This window comes from Diabrotica virgifera, chromosome 7 (genome assembly GCF_917563875.1).
Source record: "Diabrotica virgifera virgifera chromosome 7, PGI_DIABVI_V3a".
In the NCBI taxonomy this organism is placed as follows: Eukaryota; Metazoa; Arthropoda; class Insecta; order Coleoptera; family Chrysomelidae; genus Diabrotica; species Diabrotica virgifera.
Genome location: NC_065449.1, coordinates 104,378,840 through 104,391,217, shown reverse-complemented (window position 1 = coordinate 104,391,217; position 12,378 = coordinate 104,378,840). Strand labels below are relative to the sequence as shown.

Sequence of the window (12,378 nt, the reverse complement as noted above, 5' to 3'; positions counted from 1 at the left end):
GTGTATTTATACCTAATCCTATGTAATGTCTCAACTTCTATTTTAAAATTAATTTTTGTTTTTTGTTTTTTTTTGCAATTTTTTTTGCAATTGTTGACCCTGGGTTTTGGCGCCCCTAAAGGATGGCGCCCGTGTGCATTGCACACTTTGCACATATGGTAGCGGGGCCCCTGAGATAAGTCACCAAATGGACGAAGAAGTATTGGCAGATAAAGAAAACGATGGTGCGATAACCTAAACAATTTAGGATAGGAGGCTAATATTGAAGAAGAAACAGGCTTTAAAGCCTACATACATGAAGGAAGAAGAAGAAGAAGATATCGCATATTTATATTTGTTTATACATTTAAAAATAATATTAAATATTAAATAGCGAAAACTCTTACCTCTTTATTCTGATAGCTGTATACTCCATCCTGAAAAGAAACACATGGACTCAATTATGCTGTACAACTTCCATTCAATTTAACAAACAAAAACATTTATGATTTATGAATCTAATATATTCTCGTATATTATTTTCAATAGAAATTGATGAATCATCTGAGTTAGATTGTTTATGCCAGGTGAATGAAACAATAAGATAATGTATGATAAATTGTTGAAAAATTATTAATGATAAACCAGTTGATTATGCTAATAAAAGTAGTAATTAGTGAATAACTAAACATTAACATTCAGATAACAGTTTACACTGAACATTAACATTCCAACTGCTGGTGAGTGACATAGAGAAAACATATTATATGTATAGTTGCCAAAAAATTATTGCAGAAAACCTTATTTTAAGCTTATTACAAAGTCGAAGGACGAAGTAGTTTTTAATCCTAATAGTAAATTATTAATATTGAAAATATTAAAAATATTACTAAACGACTTTTAAATTGAAAACTTATTGGTACACTTTCCTGGTGACACCTCCAAGACTTCTACAATTTGCAAGTCAAATGGATGCTGCAGTGAAGACGAGAGGGAAGGAATTCTACACTATGCAATTCACATTCCCCGTCTGCAGCTGGTAAAGTTCCAACGGAAAAATGCACCTAGTTACTCTACGGAGTAATACGACTATAAAATAAAAATGTATACCATTTTTATTCAGTTGCAATGCGAAGGCAAAACAATCTTACTTTTCAATTAGAATACGGAGTGCAGTCCAGTCCCTTGAATCGCGATTTTCGGCTCTTATTGGAGCCTTCATCGGAAAGAACGTAGGCACTGTTCTCCATATTTTAACTGATTCGCATCGAGATACATTTTTATTTTATAGCCGTATTACTCCGTAGAGTAACTAGGTGCATTTTTCCGTTGGAACCTTACCAGCTGGAGACAGGGGGTGTGAATTGCATAGTGTAGAATTCCTTCCCTCTCGTCTTCACTGCAGCATCCATTTGACTTGCAAATTGTAGAAGTCTTGGAGGTGTCACCAGGAAAGTGTACCAATAAGTTTTCAATTTAAAAATCTTTTAGTAATATTTTTAATATTTTCAATATTAATAATTTACTATTAGGATTGAAAACTACTTTGTCTTTCAATGCCAGATGGCGCTAGCCACCTACTATCATCACTTCAGTTGCAATGGGTGGGAAAACCTCTCGATGCGAATCAGTTAAAATATGGAGAACAGTGCCTACGTTCTTTCCGATGAAGGCTCCAATAAGAGCCGAAAATCGCGATTCAAGGGACTGGACTGCACTCCGTATTCTAATTGAAAAGTAAGATTGTTTTGCCTTCGCATTGCAACTGAATAAAAATGGTATACATTTTTATTTTTTTATTACAAAGTCATTTGCATTTAAGTGATATCGTTAAGTTTCGAGAGGTAAACATATTGAATATTAACATATAATTATTAAACGTACAATGGACTAACATTTATTACTTTCCACCTGTGCAAAAAATTTAACGACACCACTCAAATATAAATGACTTTGTAATGTGAAGGGTTTCTACAACGATTTGTTGGCAACTATACGAGCATATTAATGTCGATTTAAAAAAAAGAGACAACTTGTAGAAAACCGAACAGTTAATAAAATAGAAATAATAGAAATCAACCAAATAATTAAGAAAAGCTTCTGAAGACATAAGGAAGTACAAAATCACAGTTGAATGAAATACTACAAGAAAAGGGGGGCATGCGAGACTGGAAGAAGAAAACAAACGAAGGTAGAAATCTACTTACGAAACTAATTAATGATGGAAACGAGGAAATTACAGAAATTCAAAAAATAACCATCATGACAGAAAACTACCAAACATTGTACGATTTAACAGCAAAACCACCACCAGGACGAAAATCACTGAAAAATAGTAAAAATGTTGGATCTGAAGATATATCAGATGCGAAACAAAAAAATGCTAAAAAATTTTTTTTAATAAACGTATAGAAATAAGTGTGTAATAAGTAACCCACAGCTGGATTAAATGCTCTTATATTACTGATATTTGAAAACAGCAATACATATAAATTAGACAACTATAGATTTTCTTACCTATTAGCCAGTTATCAGTTTTGTATAAGTTGTTTGTAAAGGCATTACGATTAACAATCTGGATAGCTATCAGCCTCGGGAATTATACAGGGTGTAACAAAAATACAGGTCATAAATTAAATCACATATTCTGGGACCAAAAATAGTTCGATTGAACCTAAGTTACCTTAGTCCAAATATGCACACACAAAAAGTTACAGCCCTTTGAAGTTACACTATAAAAATCGATTTTTTCCGATATATCGAGAACTATTGGAGATTTTTTAATGAAAATGAACACGTGGCATTCTTATGGCAGGAAAATTTTAAAAATAAATTATAGTTAAATTTGTGCACCCCATAAAAATTTTATGGGGGTTTTGTTTCCTTAAACCCCCCAAACTTTTTTGTACGTTCCAATTAAATTATTATGGTGGTACCCTTAGTTAAACACAATCTTTTTAAAACTTTTTTGCCTCTTAATATTTTTTCGATAAACCAGTTTTAATCGAGATGCGGCTTCTTTTTTAATATGTTTACATAAAAATTTTATGTGGGTTCTGTGCCTTTAAACCCCCCCAAATGTTTGTGTACGTTCCAATTAAACTATTGTTGCGGCACCATTAGTTAAACAGGATGTTTTTAAAACTTTTTTGCCTCTTAGTATTTTTACGATGAGGCACCCTTTATCGAGATGTGGCTTCTTTTCTAAAATGGTTCAAAATATACCTCATGTACCTATGTGTGGCAGATTCGTGCAAATATTATAAGAATTATTGTGCATTTAATGGTAGAAGCACATAATTTGGACCACGTATACTACACCCATCGAGGTTCAAATTTAGATATAATTCCATCTCAGATTTTACCTTTAACAAAAATGGCGGGCATTCAAAATGGCGACTGTACATATGTGACTAATAGCCACGATAACTTTTGAACGAAAAGTTTGACGTCAACCAAATTTGCTATATAGGTTATTTTTTTGATGTGTAAGACCAAGGTCTTGAACCAGAAGAATCAATTTACAAGAAGTTGTGTTTTTCCTGATTTTTATGTAAAAACATGTTGTTTTTTTATTAATTCTTTCACCCTGTATGTATTAATTTTTCAAAAAGTTAATATCGGCGTTGAAAAGAGTGTAAAAGTATTATTTAGGAAATATTTTGAAGTCTTTAGTTATGTTAATTACCAATTAATAAATGCATAACGTATCTTCATATGTACCTATGAACCTATGTGCGACAGATTCGTGCAAATAATGAAATACTATAAGAATTATTGTGCATTTAATGGTAAAAGCATATAATATGGACCACACACACTACACATACAAAGATTCAAATTTACATATGAGGCCTCAGATTTTGTCTTTTACAAAAACGGCGGGCATTCAAAATGAATTTGCCGCACATAGGTACATGTGAAGATACGATATAGGCATTTATTAAATGGTAACTAACATAACTAAAAATTTCAAAATCTTTCCCAAAAAATATTTTTACACTGTCTTCAATGGCGGTATTACCTTTTTGAAAATTTAATATATACAGGGTGAAAGAATTGAAAAAAAAACAACATATTTTTACATAAAAAACAGGAAAAACACAGCTTCTGGTAAACCGATTCTTCCGGTTCAAGACCTCGATCTTATTCATCAAAAAAAAACCTTGATACCAAATTTGGCTTAAATCGGACTTTTCGTTCAAAAGTTATCATGCTATTATTCACATATGTGTAGCCGCCATTTTGAATGCTCGCCATTTTTGTAAAAGGCAAAATCTGAGATGGCCTCATATCTAAATTTAAACTTTTGTATGTGTAGTATATGTGGTCTAAATTATATGCTTCTACCATTAAATGCACATAATTCTTATAATATTTGCACGAATCTGCCACAAAAAGGTACATGTGAAGATACGTTATGCATTTATTAAATGGTAATTAACATAACTAAAAAGTTCAAAATATTTCCTAAAACATATTCTTATGCTCTTTTCAATGGTGGAATTACCATTTTGAAAAATTAATATAAACAGGGTGAAAAAATTGAAAATAAATTATTTACATAATATAAAATAGTTTTACATAAAAAACCAGAAAAAATACAACTTCTGGTAAACCGATTCTTCCAGTTCACGACATCGATCTTGTAAATCACAAAAAGAACCTATGTACCAAATTTGGTTGAAATAGGACTTTTCATTCAAAAGATATCGTGCTATTAGTCACATATGTATAGTCGCCCATTTTGAATGACCGCCATTTTTGTAAAAGGCAAAATCTGAGATGGCCTCATATCTAAATTTGAACCTTTATATGTGCAGTATATGTGGACCAAATTATATGCTTGTATCATTAAGGGCCGGTTGTTCGAACGCTAATCAACAATGATCATTATTAAATATTTAATTACTGTCACCAAAACTGTCAATGTCAACTTTGTTTGGGTCGCTGAAAACATAATTAATTACAATTATGAGATTTATTATTAATTATGTTAATAATTATTGTTATATTAATTGATTATAGTCTCAGAATTGTAATTAATTATGTTTTAACAATTGACATTGACAGTAATTAATTATTTGATAATGATCATTGTTGATTAGCGTTCGAACAACCGGCCCTTAATATGCAATTCTTATAATATTTGCACGAATCGGCCGCACTAATGGCATATATTGAGATAATTCTTTTTTTATATGAAAGGTATTAAAAAGTTCTGGTGCACTATTTGTTTATAAATTATGAAATTGTTTAAACAATATGTTTTTTTAAATTTTTGTTTTGAATAGAAGATGTTCCTTAAAATGGGAAGCATTTTGAAGATTACAAACAGTAGGTATTTAAATCTAACTTCGCAAATAGGTAGTTTAAAGGCAGAAACTTTCGATGAGTAAGCACCTACATACGTATTGTCGGTTCTGACATACGGAAAAATGGGCTTTTAACAACAATTTAATCCACAGATTTTAAGTGACTCAGAGCTATGGAATGGGGAATGTTCAAAGATTAAGAAGATGTAAGAAGACGATCAAAAGTAACAAATGGTATCCAAAAGATTTTCATGTTAAAATGGAACTGGGCAGGATACATAGGCAGAATGAAGGACACCCGTTGGACGAAGCGATTTGATGAATGGTGATCAAGAGCAAATAAGAGAAGTAGATGTTGACTTCACACCAGATGAACTGATGATATCAAGCAAAAGGTTTTGACATTAAAGACAAATGACAACGCCTTCATCTCAAAGGCTTTGGTCGTTGCTTACAGCTGTAATAGCTGTGCAGTGAGTCATTAAATGAAAACTGTTACATCCGTCCTCAGTACGGATTAGCGCAAAAGCGTAACAAATATCATTTCTAGTAACTTGTTCTTTAACAAAAAGAAAAACCTAAATGGAGTGGAGTAAAATCTTAAATCCAACGGCTACAACGATACAGACAAGGATTGAAAAGAAGAAGAAGGGTATCTATAAAAATAATCTAAATTTTCATTTTATTTTTTTTTGTAGGTATATCTACGGTGTCAAAAAATATAATAACCATTTATAATTCATGCAGATTCCGAATTATTACCAAAAATATCCCGTGCAACTGATACACCTACCTACATAAAACCAATTCTCTGTTTACCTTCTGACAGAATCAGTTTTACTCATTTGTGTGATTTAGGCATTTGGAATGGACCCTTTCCAGCGGCTCTAATTGTACACAGTTGCTGTACATGTTTCCTTCAATGATTGAGTGAGCACGATCCTCCTGTAAACACTCTCTTAGGCCAACATTTTACTAATTTATCTGACCTAAAAGTATTTTTGTGTGTCGCAATATGCGAATGTAAAGGTTAGCGCGATGTAACCGAAATGTATACAAGGGTTGTGGCATTTTAAACGAAGTCGCATCCTATATTTTTTTCCTTACTGTTTTCAAAATAAACTCTAAATTTAAAATCCATGTTCACTTTTTTGTTATAGAGCTGTTTAGGAAGGTAAATAAAGAATGTAGTCACGAGGAAATGTTATATTGAAGTTTTATTGAACTAATATATCTATGACCCAGAAGAACATCCAAACTATAACCAATTATAGCGTAGGTACACTCATTTAGCAACAGAAGAAGCACTGGGTAAATGTGACGACAACCATAAAACAATTATAGCCCGATCAAAGAACAATCTGACCCCAAAAAAAAAAATAAAGGAAGGATGAAAATTTGGAAATAGGTAGTTGAAATTGTCTATTATTATATAAAAAAAAGTTTACAATTCTACATCCCCTCCATTTTACAAAAATTGGGAAATACGGGCTGAAAAATATTTTCTCGTGAGTGAAAAAATATCCGTTCAAAATAGGCCCGGAATTGGATAAAATGACTAATTCTAAGCAACTTTTGTTCTATAGAGTTTTTTCACTATACTTTTCGAGTTATTTGCGAGTGAATATGTTCATTTTTAACAAAAAAAACATGTTTATAGACGGTTTTTCGCAGATAACTCAAAAAGTAAGTACTCTAGCGAAAAAAATATTCTTAGTAAAAATATAGCTTATAAAAAATGAGGGATAGGAGGGAATATTAGAAACTAAAAGAGTAAATAAACGAAAGACAGGGCAACCTATAAATAGTTGGATATATGAAATTATAAAAGTAGTTAAGACAGACGACGAACTACACAGAAATGAAAATGATATCGATACATAAAATAAGTAACAAAAGATAGGTCTGGACAGTGGCGGCTGGTCAGAGGAGGCAAGGGAGGCTTAGCCTCCCCATACATTTTTTACATATGCTACACTGTTTTCTTTACTTTGCTATTTTGCGTCGCGTTAGAGATAACGGCAAAATTTATTTTGAACAAGTTGTTCTAAATAATGTTCTAACCCCACATACCAAATTTACCCCACATACCCAGGATCCTAAAACTGGAGAGGAGGCTGCTGGCCGGAAAATCTCACTTGCTAATGCTCCGCGCAGCCCAGCAGCGTTTACGGAGACCCGGTCTCCTTAGAGCTGCATTATAGTTTAACGCACAAGCTGCCCGGAGATTGGGCACGGGCGGCTAATCGGCCAGCAGCCTCCTCTGCAATTTTAGGATCCTGACTACAAATAATGAAAAAACTAAAAGTGCGAATTGTGTGATGAAATTTGGTATGTGGGGTTAGAATAATATTTGTAACAACTTGTTCAAATAACTTTTTCCTATATCTGTAATGCAAAGCAAAATATCAGTAATTTACCGTGATTTTGGATTCGCAGTAGGCCGCTTTTAGAATTAAAAAAATTCAGTTGAGTATCTTAAAAAATGTGAACCTTCAACCTGTATGGACTGCAAAAGTTCAAATCTGTATTTATTTTGATATGCATATCTACTTATAGAGATAGAATTGTTAACAAATAAACGGCACAAACTTTGGTAACACACTTTTACAATTTGACTAACTATTTTTAAAATGATATGATAATGATATTATGAAATTATGAATTATGGTGATATTATAAAATGTAAATAAAAAATGGTCGAAAAAATGGGGCCTTAAATTAGATTTTTTTGACGGATTTTTTTTGCTAGTGCAAATTTGTCTAGATATTTTACAGTTAGGTATAGCCTCCCCTATGGCAAAAATCACGAGCCGCCACTGGGTCTAGATCCCGCGTACCAAAAAAAAGTTGATTAATAGCAAGCTGAAAATTTGTTAATAGCTTAAGGGTGTCTAGTCGGACAAACTTTGATATACTGGAACACTGGAACAGGGGAAGTTTTAATTGTGGAACAGGTTAAAAATTTGGAACGTCAGACTACGAAAAAGTCCCATGTATTTTGTCGGACAGAACTTCCAATTGATTTGTTACCCTTTCATAAAACTCTCATGCAACAATCAGACTGCTATTACTAACCAACATGATTTCTGCCATTTGACATGTTCTTCATGTTCCACTCATTAAAATGCCATGTTGGTAATACACACCAGTCTGATTTTTGCATGAGAGTTTAATGAAAGGGCAGCACATCAATTGGAAGTTCTGTCCGACAAAATACATGTGACGTTTTCGTAGTCTGACGTTCCAAATTTTTAACCTGTTCCACCATTAAAACTTCCCATGTTCCAGTGTTCCCATCTATCAAAGTTTGTCCGACTAGAAACCGTTAAGCTATTAACAAATTTTCAGCTTGCTATTAATCAACTTTTTTTCTTATTCGGGATCCAGACCTAACAATAGACACCAACACAACAAAAAATCGGATACCCTAGGTCCTTAGGAGATAAAAGGAGTTCATTAAGAGAAGAAGAAGAATTTATGAACAATCTAGTTTTGCAAAGTGTTTAGTAATCGCTAAAAAATACGTTAAATGATGTTTTTTAAAATAAAAAATAACTTAAATTCTCTATTTTCTGATAAACACACATTTTTTGTAGGTACCTACATAATAATAAACACTCGTCTTTGTATCACTGAAATTAATTTTTTAAGAAAGTAAATGATATTTAAGTGCAGTCCCCGAAAACAGTTGTATTCATTACATTGACTTGAAACGAATCAGATAAAACCACATAAAACGTATAATTTTCAAGTAGCTACTATCTCCTTGCCGTAATGACACTCGAGCAACCAACTGGTGATTATGTTGATCGCTCCAAAGAGCTGGAGGATAGAACCCATCATTATGGGGCAGGTGACGCGCCTCTATTAATTTTTAAAATTACACTATCCGTTTTTGAAGTATAACTTCATAAATATGATAAAGGGAGTGTTTAGCGGCAATCAAAAGAATATTAGGTGGAAAACGACTATTTTTTTTGAGTAGGTGGCAAGGATTATAAAATGTTTTTATGAAATATTATTCTTGTGAAGATGTATAATCAATATTAAATGTTTCTTCTTGGTATTGGTGTTTTTTATAAAGTTCTATAAATTATTGACATGTTATTTTAGGCATCAGGACACAAGACAATTAAAATCAGTTATTGACTAGGTATATTATATTTTCAGATATCAGAAGTGAAAATACAAGACACCCGAGTATACAGGGGTATAGAATGTGGATCAGATCATTACTTACTGAAATCTCGAGCTTAAATTTCCTATTAACAAAATTATTTTGGCAGACTAACGTAGTCCAAAGTGGACGTAATGTTATAGTAGAGTACTCACATATTCCTGGAAGCAATCCATTGTCATCGACATTAAGTCGCATTATTTTCACATATTTATAATGTAGATTGAACATTTAATCCAACCATTGTTTGGTTTTGTGGCTATATAGCAAGGACAATGGGTTCACTGAAGATGGACTGATAAGTCCGAAAACGTTTTGCACAATCAATGTAATCCTATTGGATTTTTTAGAATTTTCAATTCTTAATTATATTTTATACCAATTACACAATCACGACGTTTTACTTCACGTTAAAAGTTACTTTAATATATTGGTTCCATTGTCATAACACAAGATAAAAAGTCAATACCAGAAACGTCCTGACAAAATGAGAATGCCAACATTGTATCTTCTGTACTACAGAGGTATCAACGTGTTAAATACTACTACAAAACTTACAATTAAAATTCTACAAGAACCAATGAATCAGAGGATAAGTTTAGCAATATTCGTCATAAAGCAAATTACTGAGAAATCACTAGAGGATAATAGACCAGGATTTCTATGTCTGATTGACTTGAAGAAAGCATCTGATAGAGTAAGACTCAAAGATGTAATTTATCTTCTGCATAATAGAGAAATCCCCCTAGATATCATAAAAGCTATTGAAAACATCTACCTAAACAACAAAATGGAAGTCAGAATAGACGGACAACTTACAGATCCTATAGACATAGGCAGCGGAATAAGACGGGGAGACGCATAAGTCGTATATGCTTTTCAATTTAATCATGGATGAAATCATCAAAAGCGTCAAAAATGAAGAGGATGCAGAAGAATGGGAAACAAAGAAGTAAAAATACTCTGTTACGCAGACGACGCGACGCAATACTGATAGCCCAAGACGAAGATAGTCTGCAACGATTAGTTCACAAAATTAACATAAGAGCAAAAGAATTATCTTATATGTATTAAATTATTAGACGAAGTAGTTTTTAATCCTAATAGTAAATTATTAATATTGAAAATATTAAAAATATTACTAAAAGATTTTTAAATTGAAAACTTATTGGTACACTTTCCTGGTGACACCTCCAAGACTTCTACAATTTGCAAGTCAAATGGATGCTGCAGTGAAGACGAGAAGGAAGGAATTCTACACTATGCAATTCACATCCCCCGTCTGCAGCTGGTAAAGTTCCAACGGAAAATTGCACCTAGTTACTCTACGGAGTAATACGACTATAAAATAAAAATGTATACCATTTTTATTCAGTTGTAATGCAAAGGCAAAACAATCTTACTTTTCAATTAGAATACGGAGTGCAGTCCAGTCCCTTGAATCGCGATTTTCGGCTCTTATTGGAGCCTTCATCGGAAGGAACGTAGGCACTGTTCTCCATATTTTAACTGATTCGTATCGAGAGGTTTTCCCACCCATTGCAACTGAAGTGATGATAGTAGGTGGCTAGCGCCATCTGGCATTGAAAGACGAAGTAGTTTTCAATCCTAATACTAAATTATTAATATTGAAAATATTAAAAATATTACTAAAAGATTTTTAAATTGAAAACTTATTGGTACACTTTCCTGGTGACACCTCCAAGACTTCTACAATTTGCAAGTCAAATGGATGCTGCAGTGAAGACGAGAGGGAAGGAATTCTACACTATGCAATTCACATCCCCCGTCTGCAGCTGGTAAAGTTCCAACGGAAAAATGCACCTAGTTACTCTACGGAGTAATACGACTATAAAATAAAAATGTATACCATTTTTATTCAGTTGCAATGCGAAGGCAAAACAATCTTACTTTTCAATTAGAATACGGAGTGCAGTCCAGTCCCTTGAATCGCGATTTTCGGCTCTTATTGGAGCCTTCATCGGAAGGAACGTAGGCACTGTTCTCCATATTTTAACTGATTCGTATCGAGAGGTTTTCCCACCCATTGCAACTGAAGTGATGATAGTAGGTGGCTAGCGCCATCTGGCATTGAAAGACGAAGTAGTTTTCAATCCTAATACTAAATTATTAATATTGAAAATATTAAAAATATTACTAAAAGATTTTTAAATTGAAAACTTATTGGTACACTTTCCTGGTGACACCTCCAAGACTTCTACAATTTGCAAGTCAAATGGATGCTGCAGTGAAGACGAGAGGGAAGGAATTCTACACTATGCAATTCACATCCCCCGTCTGCAGCTGGTAAAGTTCCAACGGAAAAATGCACCTAGTTACTCTACGGAGTAATACGACTATAAAATAAAAATGTATACCATTTTTATTCAGTTGCAATGCGAAGGCAAAACAATCTTACTTTTCAATTAGAATACGGAGTGCAGTCCAGTCCCTTGAATCGCGATTTTCGGCTCTTATTGTAGCCTTCATCGGAAGGAACGTAGGCACTGTTCTCCATATTTTAACTGATTCGTATCGAGAGGTTTTCCCACCCATTGCAACTGAAGATGATAGTAGGTGGCTAGCGCCATCTGGCATTGAAAGACGAAGTAGTTTTCAATCCTAATAGTAAATTATTAATATTGAAAATATTAAAAATATTACTAAAAGATTTTTAAATTGAAAACTTATTGGTACACTTTCCTGGTGACACCTCCAAGACTTCTACAATTTGCAAGTCAAATGGATGCTGCAGTGAAGACGAGAGGGAAGGAATTCTACACTATGCAATTCACATCCCCCGTCTGCAGCTGGTAAAGTTCCAACGGAAAAATGCACCTAGTTACTCTACGGAGTAATACGACTATAAAATAAAAATGTATACCATTTTTATTCAGTTGCAAT

At 33.1% G+C, this 12,378-nt stretch overlaps 1 protein-coding gene across 2 annotated transcripts in view; it reads right to left on the bottom strand.

Annotated features, from left to right (window-relative positions):
- LOC114328337 (homeobox protein caupolican) overlaps window positions 1-12,378 on the bottom strand; it is a 527,416-nt gene that overhangs the window by 314,905 nt on the left and 200,133 nt on the right. For both annotated transcript variants that reach the window (XR_003652160.2, XM_028277163.2), the window contains exon 2: window positions 387-416. Coding sequence is in view for 1 of the 2 variants with exons in the window: in XM_028277163.2 (XP_028132964.1) it covers window positions 387-416 (30 nt within the window). In the remaining variant the exon portion in view is untranslated. The remainder of the gene's footprint in view (window positions 1-386; window positions 417-12,378) is intronic.